The sequence below is a fragment of the Symsagittifera roscoffensis genome, chromosome 7 (assembly GCF_963678635.1).
Source record: "Symsagittifera roscoffensis chromosome 7, txSymRosc1.1, whole genome shotgun sequence".
NCBI lineage: Eukaryota > Metazoa > Xenacoelomorpha > Acoela > Convolutidae > Symsagittifera > Symsagittifera roscoffensis.
This window is the reverse complement of record NC_087068.1, coordinates 27,835,787-27,848,669: the sequence shown is the minus strand read 5'-3', so window position 1 is coordinate 27,848,669 and position 12,883 is coordinate 27,835,787. Positions and strand designations below refer to the sequence as shown.

General features: G+C 36.2%; 1 protein-coding gene across 6 annotated transcripts in view; it reads left to right on the top strand.

Annotated features, from left to right (window-relative positions):
- The window catches only part of LOC134851661 (SH3 domain-containing kinase-binding protein 1-like), a 68,177-nt gene that overhangs the window by 19,627 nt on the left and 35,667 nt on the right, over window positions 1-12,883 (top strand). For 5 of the 6 annotated variants that reach the window (XM_063867840.1, XM_063867841.1, XM_063867843.1 and 2 more), the window contains exon 7: window positions 715-736. In XM_063867840.1, the coding sequence (XP_063723910.1) occupies window positions 715-736 (22 nt within the window). Of the gene's footprint in view, window positions 1-714; window positions 737-2,000; window positions 7,639-12,883 lie in introns of those variants that run through there. The other variant, XM_063867838.1, reaches the window with a different exon arrangement.

Sequence of the window (12,883 nt, the reverse complement as noted above, 5' to 3'; positions counted from 1 at the left end):
GGGATTAAGTTGGTTTATGGATATGTTATGTCTGTCGGTCTGTTCATGCTGAAAATCATTTAATAGTGTTTTATAGTAGCCTTGGGTTTCGTAAATTAGACACCTGAATCTAATTCAGTGGTATTCCTTGGAATCCTAGGCAAGTACTGGTATGAAAAACCGGCAAACATTTCTAGTAAGTCGAAAGTTTAACTAGAAACAATTGAAAAATTGAACCACAGGGGAAAATGTTAGAACCGGGAAAAATATATAGCACAACAGATAATCAATCACTGTACAAATGTGAAACCCAAGCATTTTACCAAAAAAAAAGAATTAACTGATATGGAACGATGATTTTCGCTTTTCTACATAGTCGGTGTTTTGGTATGTATGCGGGTGTAGAAGGGGATCCTTACATGTAAGGAGTCATGCCATTGGCATTCCGAATCATGTTTACTTTTGACATAAACAATCCGACGGTGTAATTGCCCTAAGCTCCCGAAATGGTCCCTGGTTAGCTTACGTATAATTGGCAATCGAATAATCAAACTACTTGCCCGGGAACGGCAAAAGGTAAATCTAACGCAAACAATAACCAACACTTCACTTTTAACTGAAAATTTGAGAAGTAAACACTTAAATTCCTGTCCATTAATGATCAGTTTTGCTAAATTGAATGAGAGATATTTCAATTTTCAAATTTTTATGAAAATATTTGTGAGATGTTTTTAGTCTAAACCTGTTGCATCCGCTGGTAAGATCACTGTCTCTCTTTCTTGTTACTTTCTCGCAATGACTGTTCGCTTTATTACCTGGCTGTGCTTTTTTCTGTATATATGCTATTTAAATTATATATGCTGTTTAAATTATTAAAAACGTCTCTGATCTCTTGTTTTTCTTTATGATTGCAAGATTATTTAAGTTAACTTGATGTCTCTTTTGCTAATTATGTCTTATTTGCTAATTAGTATCTCAGAAGTTTTATTTTAACTATTTGTGTTTCAATTTTTTTTTCTTCCGGCTGGAAGCGTGATTAATTATTTCGAGGAAGTCTACAATTTTAATTTCCATGCTATTTAAGTTCCATAATGCCAAAGATCTATTTTGATGTGACTTGGCATTGCAGGATTTTTTGTCTTCTTCTTTGATAATTCGTAAATTGTAGTGATATCTGATACATCAGTGATAAAATGATAATTAATCATTGGTAAGTTCGCGACTTTACTTCAGACAATAGCAATAGTTTGTTTCCAAGTTGATTAATGATTGATTACGAACAAATCTGGCCTCTGCAGTTTACTTCATGTTTTATCAAGCTCAATGTCAAGACCAAACCAACTTTGATTAATTGGTCTTGTTTTGGCTAAAATGTGTCTCTGGCGCCGGATCACTGTCCTTTACAAATAAACGCACCATTTTAAAGCCAACCCCACCGTGTTTTACTCACTATGATCGAACACCTATCGAAAAAAATTAATTAGCAAAAGTGTTGTTTTTTTTGCTGTAAACGAACTGAGATTCTATACAGAACTGATCGTATTCAGAAGTTTTTGAAGTACAAGTGCAAAACATATGTTGGATACTTTTCTGTTTTCTTTTCATGGCTTTAAACGTCCCAATCCAGATTTAAGTCATCTTTGCTAGTGCATGTCATAGCGCGAATCATTTACAGAGCTGTGTAGTAAGTACAACTCCGGACCTTAAAGTTCCGGTCTGTTAATTATTCTCAAAAATCCAATGCCTTTTGTGTACCATTCCTTGTCCATAAAATCTTTGTTTCTTATTCATTAGTTAAATTGTAAAATCTTTAGAAATTTGTAATCTGTAAATTAGTCGCCGTTTCTTTATTTTTGTCACTAATTAGCGCGCATTATCATTGGGTTGTTTTCGACCATTATTTTACCTGGTTATCTTATATTCGTGAAATATTCAATGTTCAGTTCAGTTCATTATGCCGGATATTGATTCATTTTCTTAAATTTTGCAGTGCTTTCGTATTTAATTCTTAACCGTTCCAGGAATTCGAAGTTCACAGCCAAAGTCGCCTTTATCGCGACCAGAAAGTGCAATTTCCGCAAGAATACGATACTTCGAAGAGAACCCTTTCATATTTCCAGTTTATCCTAGTCCGAAATCGATTGAGAAGTCGCCTCCACTGCTTAAAAAGAGAGCTAAGATTTCTCCATGCGAAGCTACTGCTCTCGACTCTTACTCTAATACATTGAGCCAAGTGAAAACAGTCGCGAAATTGTCAGAAAACGAAACGTCAAATTCGAGTTCATTTCAGAGCTCAATTTTCAGAGCCCATTCTAAAAAAGTTCCATTGTCTGATAGTTTAAACATGGATCGATCCAAGAAAACGTTACTAGCTAATTTTCCAGAATCACTGGAACAGTACAAACGTCTAGTTCTGGATTTGTGCCAGGGCTGTCGTAGCATTGCAGTGTCTCAAGAATTGTACGATGAATCAACACAAGTGAGAAGATTTCGAAGCTCAGTCAATGCGTGTATGGAGTTAAGCCAAAGCTTCGCTACAGATTTGGTGGACCTTTCACTAAATTCTTTCAAACCTGTGTCCAGTAGGTTCTGTTTGACTCATGTATGTCCAGCTAAAACGACTTTTGAGACGGTTCCGGTAATTGACAATGAGTTCATCAGCTCGCCATGTTGCTTCACAGCTCTGTACAAATTGACTTGCTGGAAGAAAAAATTGATTCCAGCGTTGGATTTAGAGGTCACAAATAAAAGCACGTCAAAATATTGCGCGAATAAAGTGACTGATTTGTTATCGGATTTCAATTGCGCGAGAGAATCAGATAAATTGTCAAAAACGGTAATCGGAAGTCATTCAAAAGATATGCAACCTTATAATTTAAACAGCCGAAAAGAGAAGAAAATATTGGTTCTCAAAGCCCATCAAAACTTTGAGAACATGAAACGAAAAGACCCACCAAAGGCTGTTGATGTGATTTCATTAAGGAAATCGCCCAAGAAAGGTCAAAGCAGAGTTAGAAATGATGCCTGGCCATGGGAAATTAATGATAATTTAAGACTGCGAATTTTTGAGGAACAACAAAAACTGAAACAGCAAGTTTTGAATAATATTGATGCGCGTTTCGAAGGACTTACAAGTTATTCTTTGACTCCATCCCCAAGCAGAAGAAAACAGCGCAATGTTCTGGAAGATTCTAGATGGTCTCAAAGCGAATCCAAAACATCAGAAACAAGAAAGTTGATCGAAAAAGAAGGTTACTTGAAGTCAAAAATGTCTGGCATATATGACAGGTCAATTACAGAAGCAAAGGTTCTAAACTACTCTCTTGACGATTCGTTTTTGTCGATCGACGAGATAAAGCGAAAAAGAAATCGACAATCGAAAGGTGATTTTAAAGTCACTGATGACGATAAATGGCCATGGGAAGATGAAAAAAGCGTAAAAAAATTCGTAAATGACTCTTTGCGGAAAGTGAAAGCAAACGAAAGTTTCGATGGAGCAACCAGTGATTGGAATATATCTCCGATTGCTAGAAAAGCCTCCAACGATGACAGGGTTGAATCTGGAAATCATGTTGACTTAAATGAAGTACCTCTTCGACCAATTTCATCTAGAGCTACAGTTAGATCAATGCCTTGTAGAGCTCCAGAAGTCTTCCAACATGTTCCTGTTGAACATGAAGAACCAAAAAAGCCTAAGAAAGCCCAGAGATGTCTAAATTTGAGAGCAGTCAACCGCGAAAATGATATATCGATGTTATCATCTGACCGAACAACGACGGATGAAAGTCGAAGTGATATAGAACGTCGCTCAGATCACTCGAATCGCTCTTCCAAGAGCTACTCGAGAAAGAATTCTCAACACTGCGTAGAACCTGTCAGCAGGCAACAAAGTGACAGTTTTCATGAAGTAATTGAAGAGATTTTGACCGAAAGTAACAGAGATACAAGAGTTATGTTCGGTGATGACATGAATTCGAGTTCGCAACGGAATAGTTTGGTATATTGCATTGAAGCTGAAGTGCACCAAGAACCAAGAAATTGTTTCAAGGATTTGTTATTTTCTCAGAAGCTAAACACGAATATCGAGTCTTCGGAGGAACTGCGAGACGAGTTCTATGATTTGCCAGATATTTTTCACCATAGTGGGTCGATGTCTTTTGACAGTCTCTCATCTATGTCGAATAAGCAAGAAAAATTGAGTCATGTCGCTCCTAAGAAGAGTTCAAGTGTCCTGGAGTCAACCGAAGAAGAAAGAAACGGTTACCATGACCAAACTGACGGCTGTTTGAAAGCACGACAAGGTGACAAAAGCATGGACCAGAGTTTTGTATCTGTATCTTCAATTGCAGATACAGATTGCTTCAATTCTGCTGCCATTAAAAATGGACTCAGAAAAGCTGCTAAGTCAATCTTCAAGAAATCAGATTCAGGCAATGAATCTTCGAGTAGTTTTGCGAAAAGAGAGCAGCTGCCCATGTCGAGGTATATGTCGTTCGCGAACCAGAGAGATGGGTATCATTCGGACCCGGAATGTTTATTTATTCCTAAGGAGTTCAAACTCGGTCTGACCTCAATGAAAAATGAAGAGCTGGACTGTAAAGTTACCCAAACCGAGTTCGACAATACCAGTTCAGGAGTCCAATGTGATTGTTCGGCCGATATATTATCGCAAGATACTTGTGTTCATGAGATCTGTACGAAGGAAACGCAAACCGAGTTCTCTAGCCACAACACTTCGAAGGTGTTTTCGGAGGAAGAAGGAACTTCAAATTTGAATGGAACGCTATCGTCAGAATCAGTGACTTCTGGATGTTATAAAGTTACACAAAATGTCGAAAAAACTTCAAAACATTTCAGCTCCGTTATTGGAAGGCCTAGCTCGTACACGTTAACCGAGATGTATTTGAATGAAAATACGGAGCCATTTTCGGATATTTCTAGAGGACTTGAAGATTGCTTTTCCTATGCTGACGAGTATTTTAAAAGTAGAAATGGCCGCAAATGGTATGAAACTGAAGATGGTATTCAGAACGCGCAAGACGAAAAGCTTTTTGCAAATGAAGCTTTTATAAAAGACGATACTATACTTCCCGATATTTCAACGCGTATAAATAACGTCGAAAGTGCTTTTCTTCAAGCGGCGTCCAGATTTTCGAGTCTTGACGACGTCTTGGATTCGTGCCAAAAAACTATTAGTCAAATGCCTGGAGGGTCATTATCGTCAGATTTATCACTTTCTGTGAACAACAGTCGACTTTCAATGGTTCGAAACGAAGATTTTGAATCGAATCAAAGCTTGAAAAGAACTAATTTCAGACTATCGCCACTTTCAAGTCCTCTAAGAAAGAAAGACAAATCGAAAGATTCAAAGGAAAATCTGAGAGATGCCTTAACTCCCGTTGATTCAAGTTCGAAAAGGAGCTCGCCTCTGTTATCTGGTTCAGCGCGGAACCGACGCGATAACGATGAATTGGTTTCACGACAGAACATGGGAACGCTAAAAGATTCGGTCATCAAGGAATTGAAATTTATGCACTCCATAAGTGACTCAAGTTGCTCGGAAGAGGAGAAAAACTCACTGAGTGAGGAGTCAGATGTTTCATTATTGGCTCCATTAGCAGCATCTGAAAGTTTGATGACTGTCAATTCTGCAAGACTGTCGAGAAGTTTCGACCGGGACAGTTTTCTAGATGAAAACCGAAGATCTTCATCGGCTAAATTAAGCTTTCAAACGGAGGTTAACTCATTGAACCGAGATGCGACTGCATTTAGCGATGAAATTGAAAACGAAAATAGTGTTTCAATGCTGAACAGACAAATCTCGATGAGTCGAGATTTGAGCGAAATAGAAGCGACTAAAGATTACGACGAGCAATACAAAGAAATCAGCGATTCGTACCAAAATTTGGACCAAAAATGCAACGAAGCTTCAAGAAGGTACAGTTTTGAGCAGTCTTCGGTTCTAAATTCGGCAATGATTTGTGACGATGATTCGTTAAATGCGTACCGCTTCGACCCAATTGCTGAAGTTGGAATCCCGATGTCTATAAATGACTCAATCATTAGCAATGAATCTATCGCGCATAGAAAAGGTGATTTATCACAGTCTTACAAGGTGCCATTAAATGATGGGGAAGTTGAGAGCAAAAGTAATGAGTTTGACAACGCCCGATTTTTTTCTTTTGTCGATGTTGAGAGTTCAGGTTTCGAGAGCTCGGTGACTTTCGGGTCGATTACGAGTAGCATTGACAACAGAAGCAAGAAAGTAGTGGATTTTGATTATACAGTTGGCTTAAAGGCGTGTTCTAATCGCTCCGATTCAAGTGAAAGTCAATCATTTAGGGATTGTGAGCTTACTGTTAATGATGATGAAAGTACCCGATCTGTTATAAACTTGAAAAACGGCTCTGAGAAATTTACCCTATCGTCTAAAAAGCCACCGATTTGTTGCGAAGAATCTGTAGATGGTTTATCAGATGGTGAAAGCGCAGTTTCTAAGAGAGATTCCGACAATTTTTCGGGCGAAATTGTTCAAGAAACATCATCAAAGGAACTGGACCTAGAAACGAGTTCCGAAAAATCGCGATCTGCAAATTGTGTTTTGCAGTAGCCGTTGAAAATAGAAAGCTGTGAAATAAAATGATAATACGAAATGACAATTAAATAATTCGCTTAATTCAGAAAAAAACATCCAATTTTTGAAGTCCTTACTCTCAGATTGCTTTAAACTTGAAGATTTGACGTTTTTGGTGCGTTTGCTTATTTGTTGCAGTTAATTTAGGTTGAAGTTGGTTCCGTTTGTTAATTGTTTCCATGAGCAAGTTTGTTCACTTTTAGACAATATCCCCAATGTTGTTTTTCCCATTGTTCGCAATTAACCGCGTCTGTCAATGTTAAAATATTAGTTTTGATAGACGTTTCAGAAAGACCAAAATGTCCTTGTTTGACAAGGCTCATCCAATGTATTGTACAAATCTTTGACATTGTTTTGTAAACTGACGTTAATAATAGTTTGAACGAAGATCTATTTTGTTATATTGTTAAGTTTACTATTGTTTACTATTGTTAATGGTTATGATAATAATGATGTAACTAACTTCTGCAGTTTTGATCAAATGTTGCTATAACTAATTGACCCAGTATTGAGTATCGGCATTTATTTTATTCGATGTTTGAATTTGTATAATTGTTCGTTCCTTCCAACTATTGCAGCTACAAAGTTGAATAAATTATATCAATTGAAATTAACCAATTATTTTCTCTTTTGATAACTACCTTCTGAAGCTTAACCTTGTTTGTTTATTCTTTCTGAAAAACTGATTGCGAAACAATCCAGGTTATCTGCTTGGACTGCATATAGCAAAGATGTCCTTTGACAGGGTAACTAAAGAACAGATTTACGTGTCAAGCAGTTTTTGGTCATCCGATTAGTAGAACCATGATCTGCCAATTGGCCCAGAGCGTTTAAATTAAGACAATTAATCCACGAGGGAAAATACCAACATTTGAGCCATTCAGCTCATTACGGCAAGCCGCTCTTTTGCCCATTTAGTTAAATTTTCAGAAAATGCATCCTCAGCCTCGCTAGAAATGGCCAATACCAAGAGTTGACTATAATTGGAATCGGGATTTTTTGCGTGTTGCGTAACGCCGTTTCAATGATACAGGGAAACGAAATCTTATATCACAGAGCTCTTTTTTGTTCTGGTCGTCCTGAAAGAATGCGAAAAAACTATGGCCCGGGATGGCTTTTTTCTCGCAATTGAGGGGACCTGAAAGCAAGCTCGTAGATTATCGCGTGTGGCATCATAAATTATGCAATAATTCAGGTTTCAAGAATTATTTCAAAAAGTTCGCAAGTTGAGAATGTGAAAACAATTTATGATTCTTTCGCTTGTCAGAGTAATTTACGTTGAATTTAACAAAAGCAATTGCCAGTTTTCTATTACGAGTTAACTTTTCCTACCCAATTCGCACAAATTACTGGTCAGCAAAAGTGCATAATGTCAGTATCTGTGTAGAGCCGATATGTTTTATCCGCATGTATTTAATCTGCTCTAATGGTGATGGTGTTTTAGACTAATTATCTAGGTCGCAGGTTCGAGTTCCAGAGGAGTTAAGTTATTTTCACATGCAAGAGCTAGTGGCTTGTTACTTGTAACCAGACTTTTTTTACATTTCACAATTTTTCCAACAGTTTACTAACATTTTATACTTCATTTTTGATTTTTTTTTCGATTGTTATAAACTAATGAACGTTTTTTGCATTGGTATTGTATCTGGAAAACTCTTTGCAACCTGCAGAGCATTCCACCACTCTTTTTGTTTTGAAGATGTGACATATATACATATATATTGAGGTGAGGAAGTGTGTAGGAACTGTGGCATAGAATGATTTTTTTGCGCAAAAACTGTCCTAAAAAATTCGTCGGGCGTCGAGTGATGGTATCGTGTGGAATCCATGGGCATAGTTGTTATTGCAAGTATTTGAAAAAAGTTCTCTCAATATTTAGAAAAAGCGGCCCAGAAATTTTCGTAACTGGCTCTTTGATATCTGTTTACCCTTGTGATAAGCAAGAGTATTACAATCGGGTACTAGACTTTTTTTCCCGTGAACAACTTTGTCCTCAAGACTCATTGGACTCCTGGTGTACCTTGCTTCATAATGATTTCAATAATCGTATTGCCTATTGCAAAATTAGCCTGGTGGTAACGAATACGCCTTGGGACGGCAAAGTTCCTGTGTTCAAATCTGACCAGGACTATTTTTTTTTCAAACAAAAAAATATTCCGGATCAAAAAAATGCGGCCTATATATTCCGGATCTGCAAATTGCGGCCTACTATTTGTCTGCTGATGTTTTGTTGGCTTAGTTGCCATATCTAAGAATCGTTTATTTTAGCTATTTTTAATTGGAGAAAAATTTAAACGCAGTTGAAAGTTCAAAATCTTTACCTGAATAGAGTAGAACAGTTTTTTGTTTAAGTTAGTGTTCATGTAATTATTAAATGATTAAAACATTGTTTAATCCGCCATTATGCTCTGCTGATGTAAGTTTCGTTGTGAGTTATATGCTGATAATAGTTAATATGTTTGTACGAAATTGTTTACTTAATTTCATTCTTGCATTTCATAAAACAAAATAGGACACATATATGACCAGTTATTTTGTGCGTATTTAAATCCATTTAATTGATTCGAAAAAAGAGCAATTTTGAGGCAATGTTTGCCTTCCCAATTTGCAAACGAAATTGCAATACGCTAAACTTTTGTCTTCAGCAATTTATTTCTAGACAAAATGCTTCGATACAAAAGCATTTAAAGTTAAAAGTTGTTTTAGTTTTAACCGGATGTTATAAATCAGCTCGGTTCACGGTTTATATAGTTTTTTTTGCACATTGAGCAGCTTTGACTGATTCTTGAAATATACTGAGATTGAATTAACAAGTATAAAGAAGCGCGTTGATACAGTGCTGATTTCAATCATTCGGACAAAACGAACAAAATTGGGAAATTCAAGCAAGTTGCTTAGTTTAACCATAATGGAATATGATGCCCTTAGTTTTGCGATTTTCGGGTCCATTTTTGGCTTCTTTAATCAATCATTAATTACGATTTTACTACCGCGTCGATTGCTGGCAAAATGCTCTCTACGAAAATTTGTTGTTACAATAAATCAAAGATACATTTTTTGAAAAGCTGTTTTTAAACGATTTGCGCGATTTATTGATGGCCACTTGTTTTAGGGCGCTTCATTTTCTAACTGTTTTGGATATACCGTATTTAAGCCCTTTGAGTGGTGAGTCAATCGGTTTTGAAAATTTTTTTATATCAATTTCCAGTGTCTACTAAAGGCGGTTGAAAAAGGAAGTTGTAGTCTAATTTAGAGCGAGTAAAACGAGCAATTAGCGTCTGATTACCCTTACAGCTAACAATCGTTGTAAAATCGAAATTTTTTTTGAGCATGTCTGCAATTTAAATGTCTATTTTGTTCGAATTTTAATTTATGGGATTTTAAATTTGGCTTAAATGGTTTCGGTGGGTGTTTAATCTGTTTAGTTGCCTCATAGATGGTCGAGTGGAGGACGAAAGTTATGAAGAGTAATGAACGTAGTGAAGACTCTTATATAGGTCTTGCTCATTTTTTTTTTTAGGTAAAAGTTTTTTAGGTAAAAGTCTTTAAATATTGATGCACTAAGGTATATATGAACCTTTTGTGTTCAATTGAAATTCATCTATTGAAAGAGACGTAAATAACACTCTCCAAATACGAATGTGCAAATGGCGCAAAAATTCGTGAGCGATTTCTAGTTCGAAAGTGGAATAAAATTTTAAGATTTCCAGCGGAATAAAAACTTTACCTGTTGATCAAGTTTTTCTCAAGTTGGGTTACTGTTATGAAAAATCGCCAATCAGTAATCGTTCTAGCAATTCAAAGAGCTTAAAGAGGGCATATGTTTTTTTTCTTTGAAATTCGAAAGTTGAGTTTTTTCAACAAGGTCAATTTTTTTAAGTTTACTTGCGGTCATAACTCTTTTCCAGTCTTCGATTCGCTCTGTTTTTTTTTAAATTTCATTTCTGATTCCGGATGGGGCGCAAAATTTTCTGTCGCTTAAATTGTTTTCAAAGCTCAATTTTTTCCGTTCAAAAGTCGTCTACACAAGTGTTGTCTGCTCAGTAACCGCTTGATGAAGTACATTTTTCAACGCTTATTTAACACTGGCAATTATGTACCTCAGTATCGTTCTTCAAATTCAACTGCAATCCAGACTAACGTTAATTTGTTTCGTCTTTTTTCCAACTCAGCTTTCGTCCTATTTTTGGGCGAGCTGCCGTGCTATTTTGTGTTGTATCAAGTCGAGCGAATCTCTGCTTCGCTTGTGTATTAAAAGCTATTTTCAAGCTGTAAAATCCATGTTCTGCCCATGTAACATTGGTTTTGAAGCTTCTTTTAGCGCTTACCTGGCTCCAAAGTGTCAAATATTGTAGAAAAATTTGTTCTAGATTTTTTGAAAGTTTGTTTTGATTTTTTTGTTTGCTCATTTTAAAATAACTCTAGCCAATTAACATCACTGTTAGTGTTCTAAGATTTATTCTTGTTCCTCTCCCTATGCGTACAAAAAAGTCAAAATAAGAAGAAATCGATAATTGAAGGGGGGAACCATGAGCAACTATCTATTTCTAAATTCAATTTCTCCCGTAAGTTCCCGACTTTTTCCATTTATGTTTCCACTTGCGAGATTTATGTTTTAACTTATTTTTTACCGTAATATATGTAGTGTTGCGAAGCTTCGCTTTGCCTGTAGCAAATATTTAGCCATCTGTTTATCACCAAGTCGTTTCTACTTCCAAAATATATTTCGAATCAATCAAAATTGATTTTTTCGATGACCACTTTATGAACTAATAGAAATTCATTATTGGCAGGCATTTTTTTTATTACCTCATTAGCGGTTTTTTGATAATGCGAGTAAGTTTCACCCAAATCACATTGCTCAGCTTCTAAATGGTAGTTGTAATTCGAATCAGCCTAATTAAAAAGCAGTTTTTCTATTGGAATTTTCGTTCCGGCAATCAGCTCATCCAGTGGTGAAGGCAAGTTATTTTTCATCAGCTGTTTTGTAGTCCTATTTTTCCTTTTTAAAGGTTTGTTTTCATGCTGTCGAGGTCATTTTTCTTTCACTTTTAACTTGCGAAGTGCATCTTCTCCCTGGCGTTGATCTATAGTTTATTATATGTCAATTTATTTTGAGTTTTCAGTAATACGCCCTTTAGAGTAAACGAAATGCGACAAAATAGTCTTCCATGTGATCTAATACCAGTATTACGTTAGATCATGGTTGTATTAAGTTGTAGGAATAACCTCTTTACCAAAAGCATGGGGATTGAGGTCCTAAATTTTTCCGTATAATTTTTGCTTCAATAAAGAGGAAGGAAAAAGTTTTGTATTCTGGTGTTTCAGTTTTTTTTGTTCCAACCATAGAAAACGGTAAGAACTTAGTCTTCGGGCGTGTTGCAGTTTCTTTTGAGCGCGTAACGCGAGAGAGGTGTTATATTAGGCTAACAGTTCCCCCTTTTTAATTTAAAACATTTTGATGCCATACAATTTCATTCCCTACTTTTTGTTGCCTTAGCAGTTTAACATCGCTAGATTATAAAACCATTTTTATAACTTAACAACGCTTTAATGCAAAATGAAAAGAAAAACTTACTTCAAAGGGGACTTCGATAAACATCAGACTTGAACGAGAAAAATGTTTGCCATTTAAAGCCAGACAATTTCGAGCTAGTTAATTCGCGAAAGTTTTGAACAGAAATGACCTGGCGAATAATTTCAGTAAATCGTTCCAAAATGAAATGGCCTTGCCAATTATTTCAATGAATCGTTCCAGAATGAACCAAAAACATGCAATAATTAATGATCTTCAATGGCCCGCAAATAATTAGACGGCCTATTACTAATATGGCCTAATTTTCCAGAAACTTTCAGCCGGTATAGAAATTTTAAAAAGGTTTAACCAACGCTAAAAGCCTAGAAATCAATCATTTTTAGAATCATTCTCGAACTGAAACCTATAACCTGGTCGCTTTGTCAGCGTTTTTTGAATTCGTGACACCTAAACGCAAAGCTAAAGGTTTTTCCAGCCCCTAGTCCCGGCCTAGCAACCCGAAAATAAGGGCGATTGTTCTGGGACTAAATTGCTAGTGCACGAGTCAATTTCTTGCGTTAGTTACGTTTCCGGGAGTCTGCAAGGAAACATTTTTTCAAAAAACGCTGATAAAAGTATGAAAGGATTAAAATTTGATTTTAATAACACGAAAGAATAAACAAAATTGAGACAAAAATTACACTGGCTTAGCACAAACTAGATAAGGCTCTGAGAAAGAACCATATTTGTCTTCG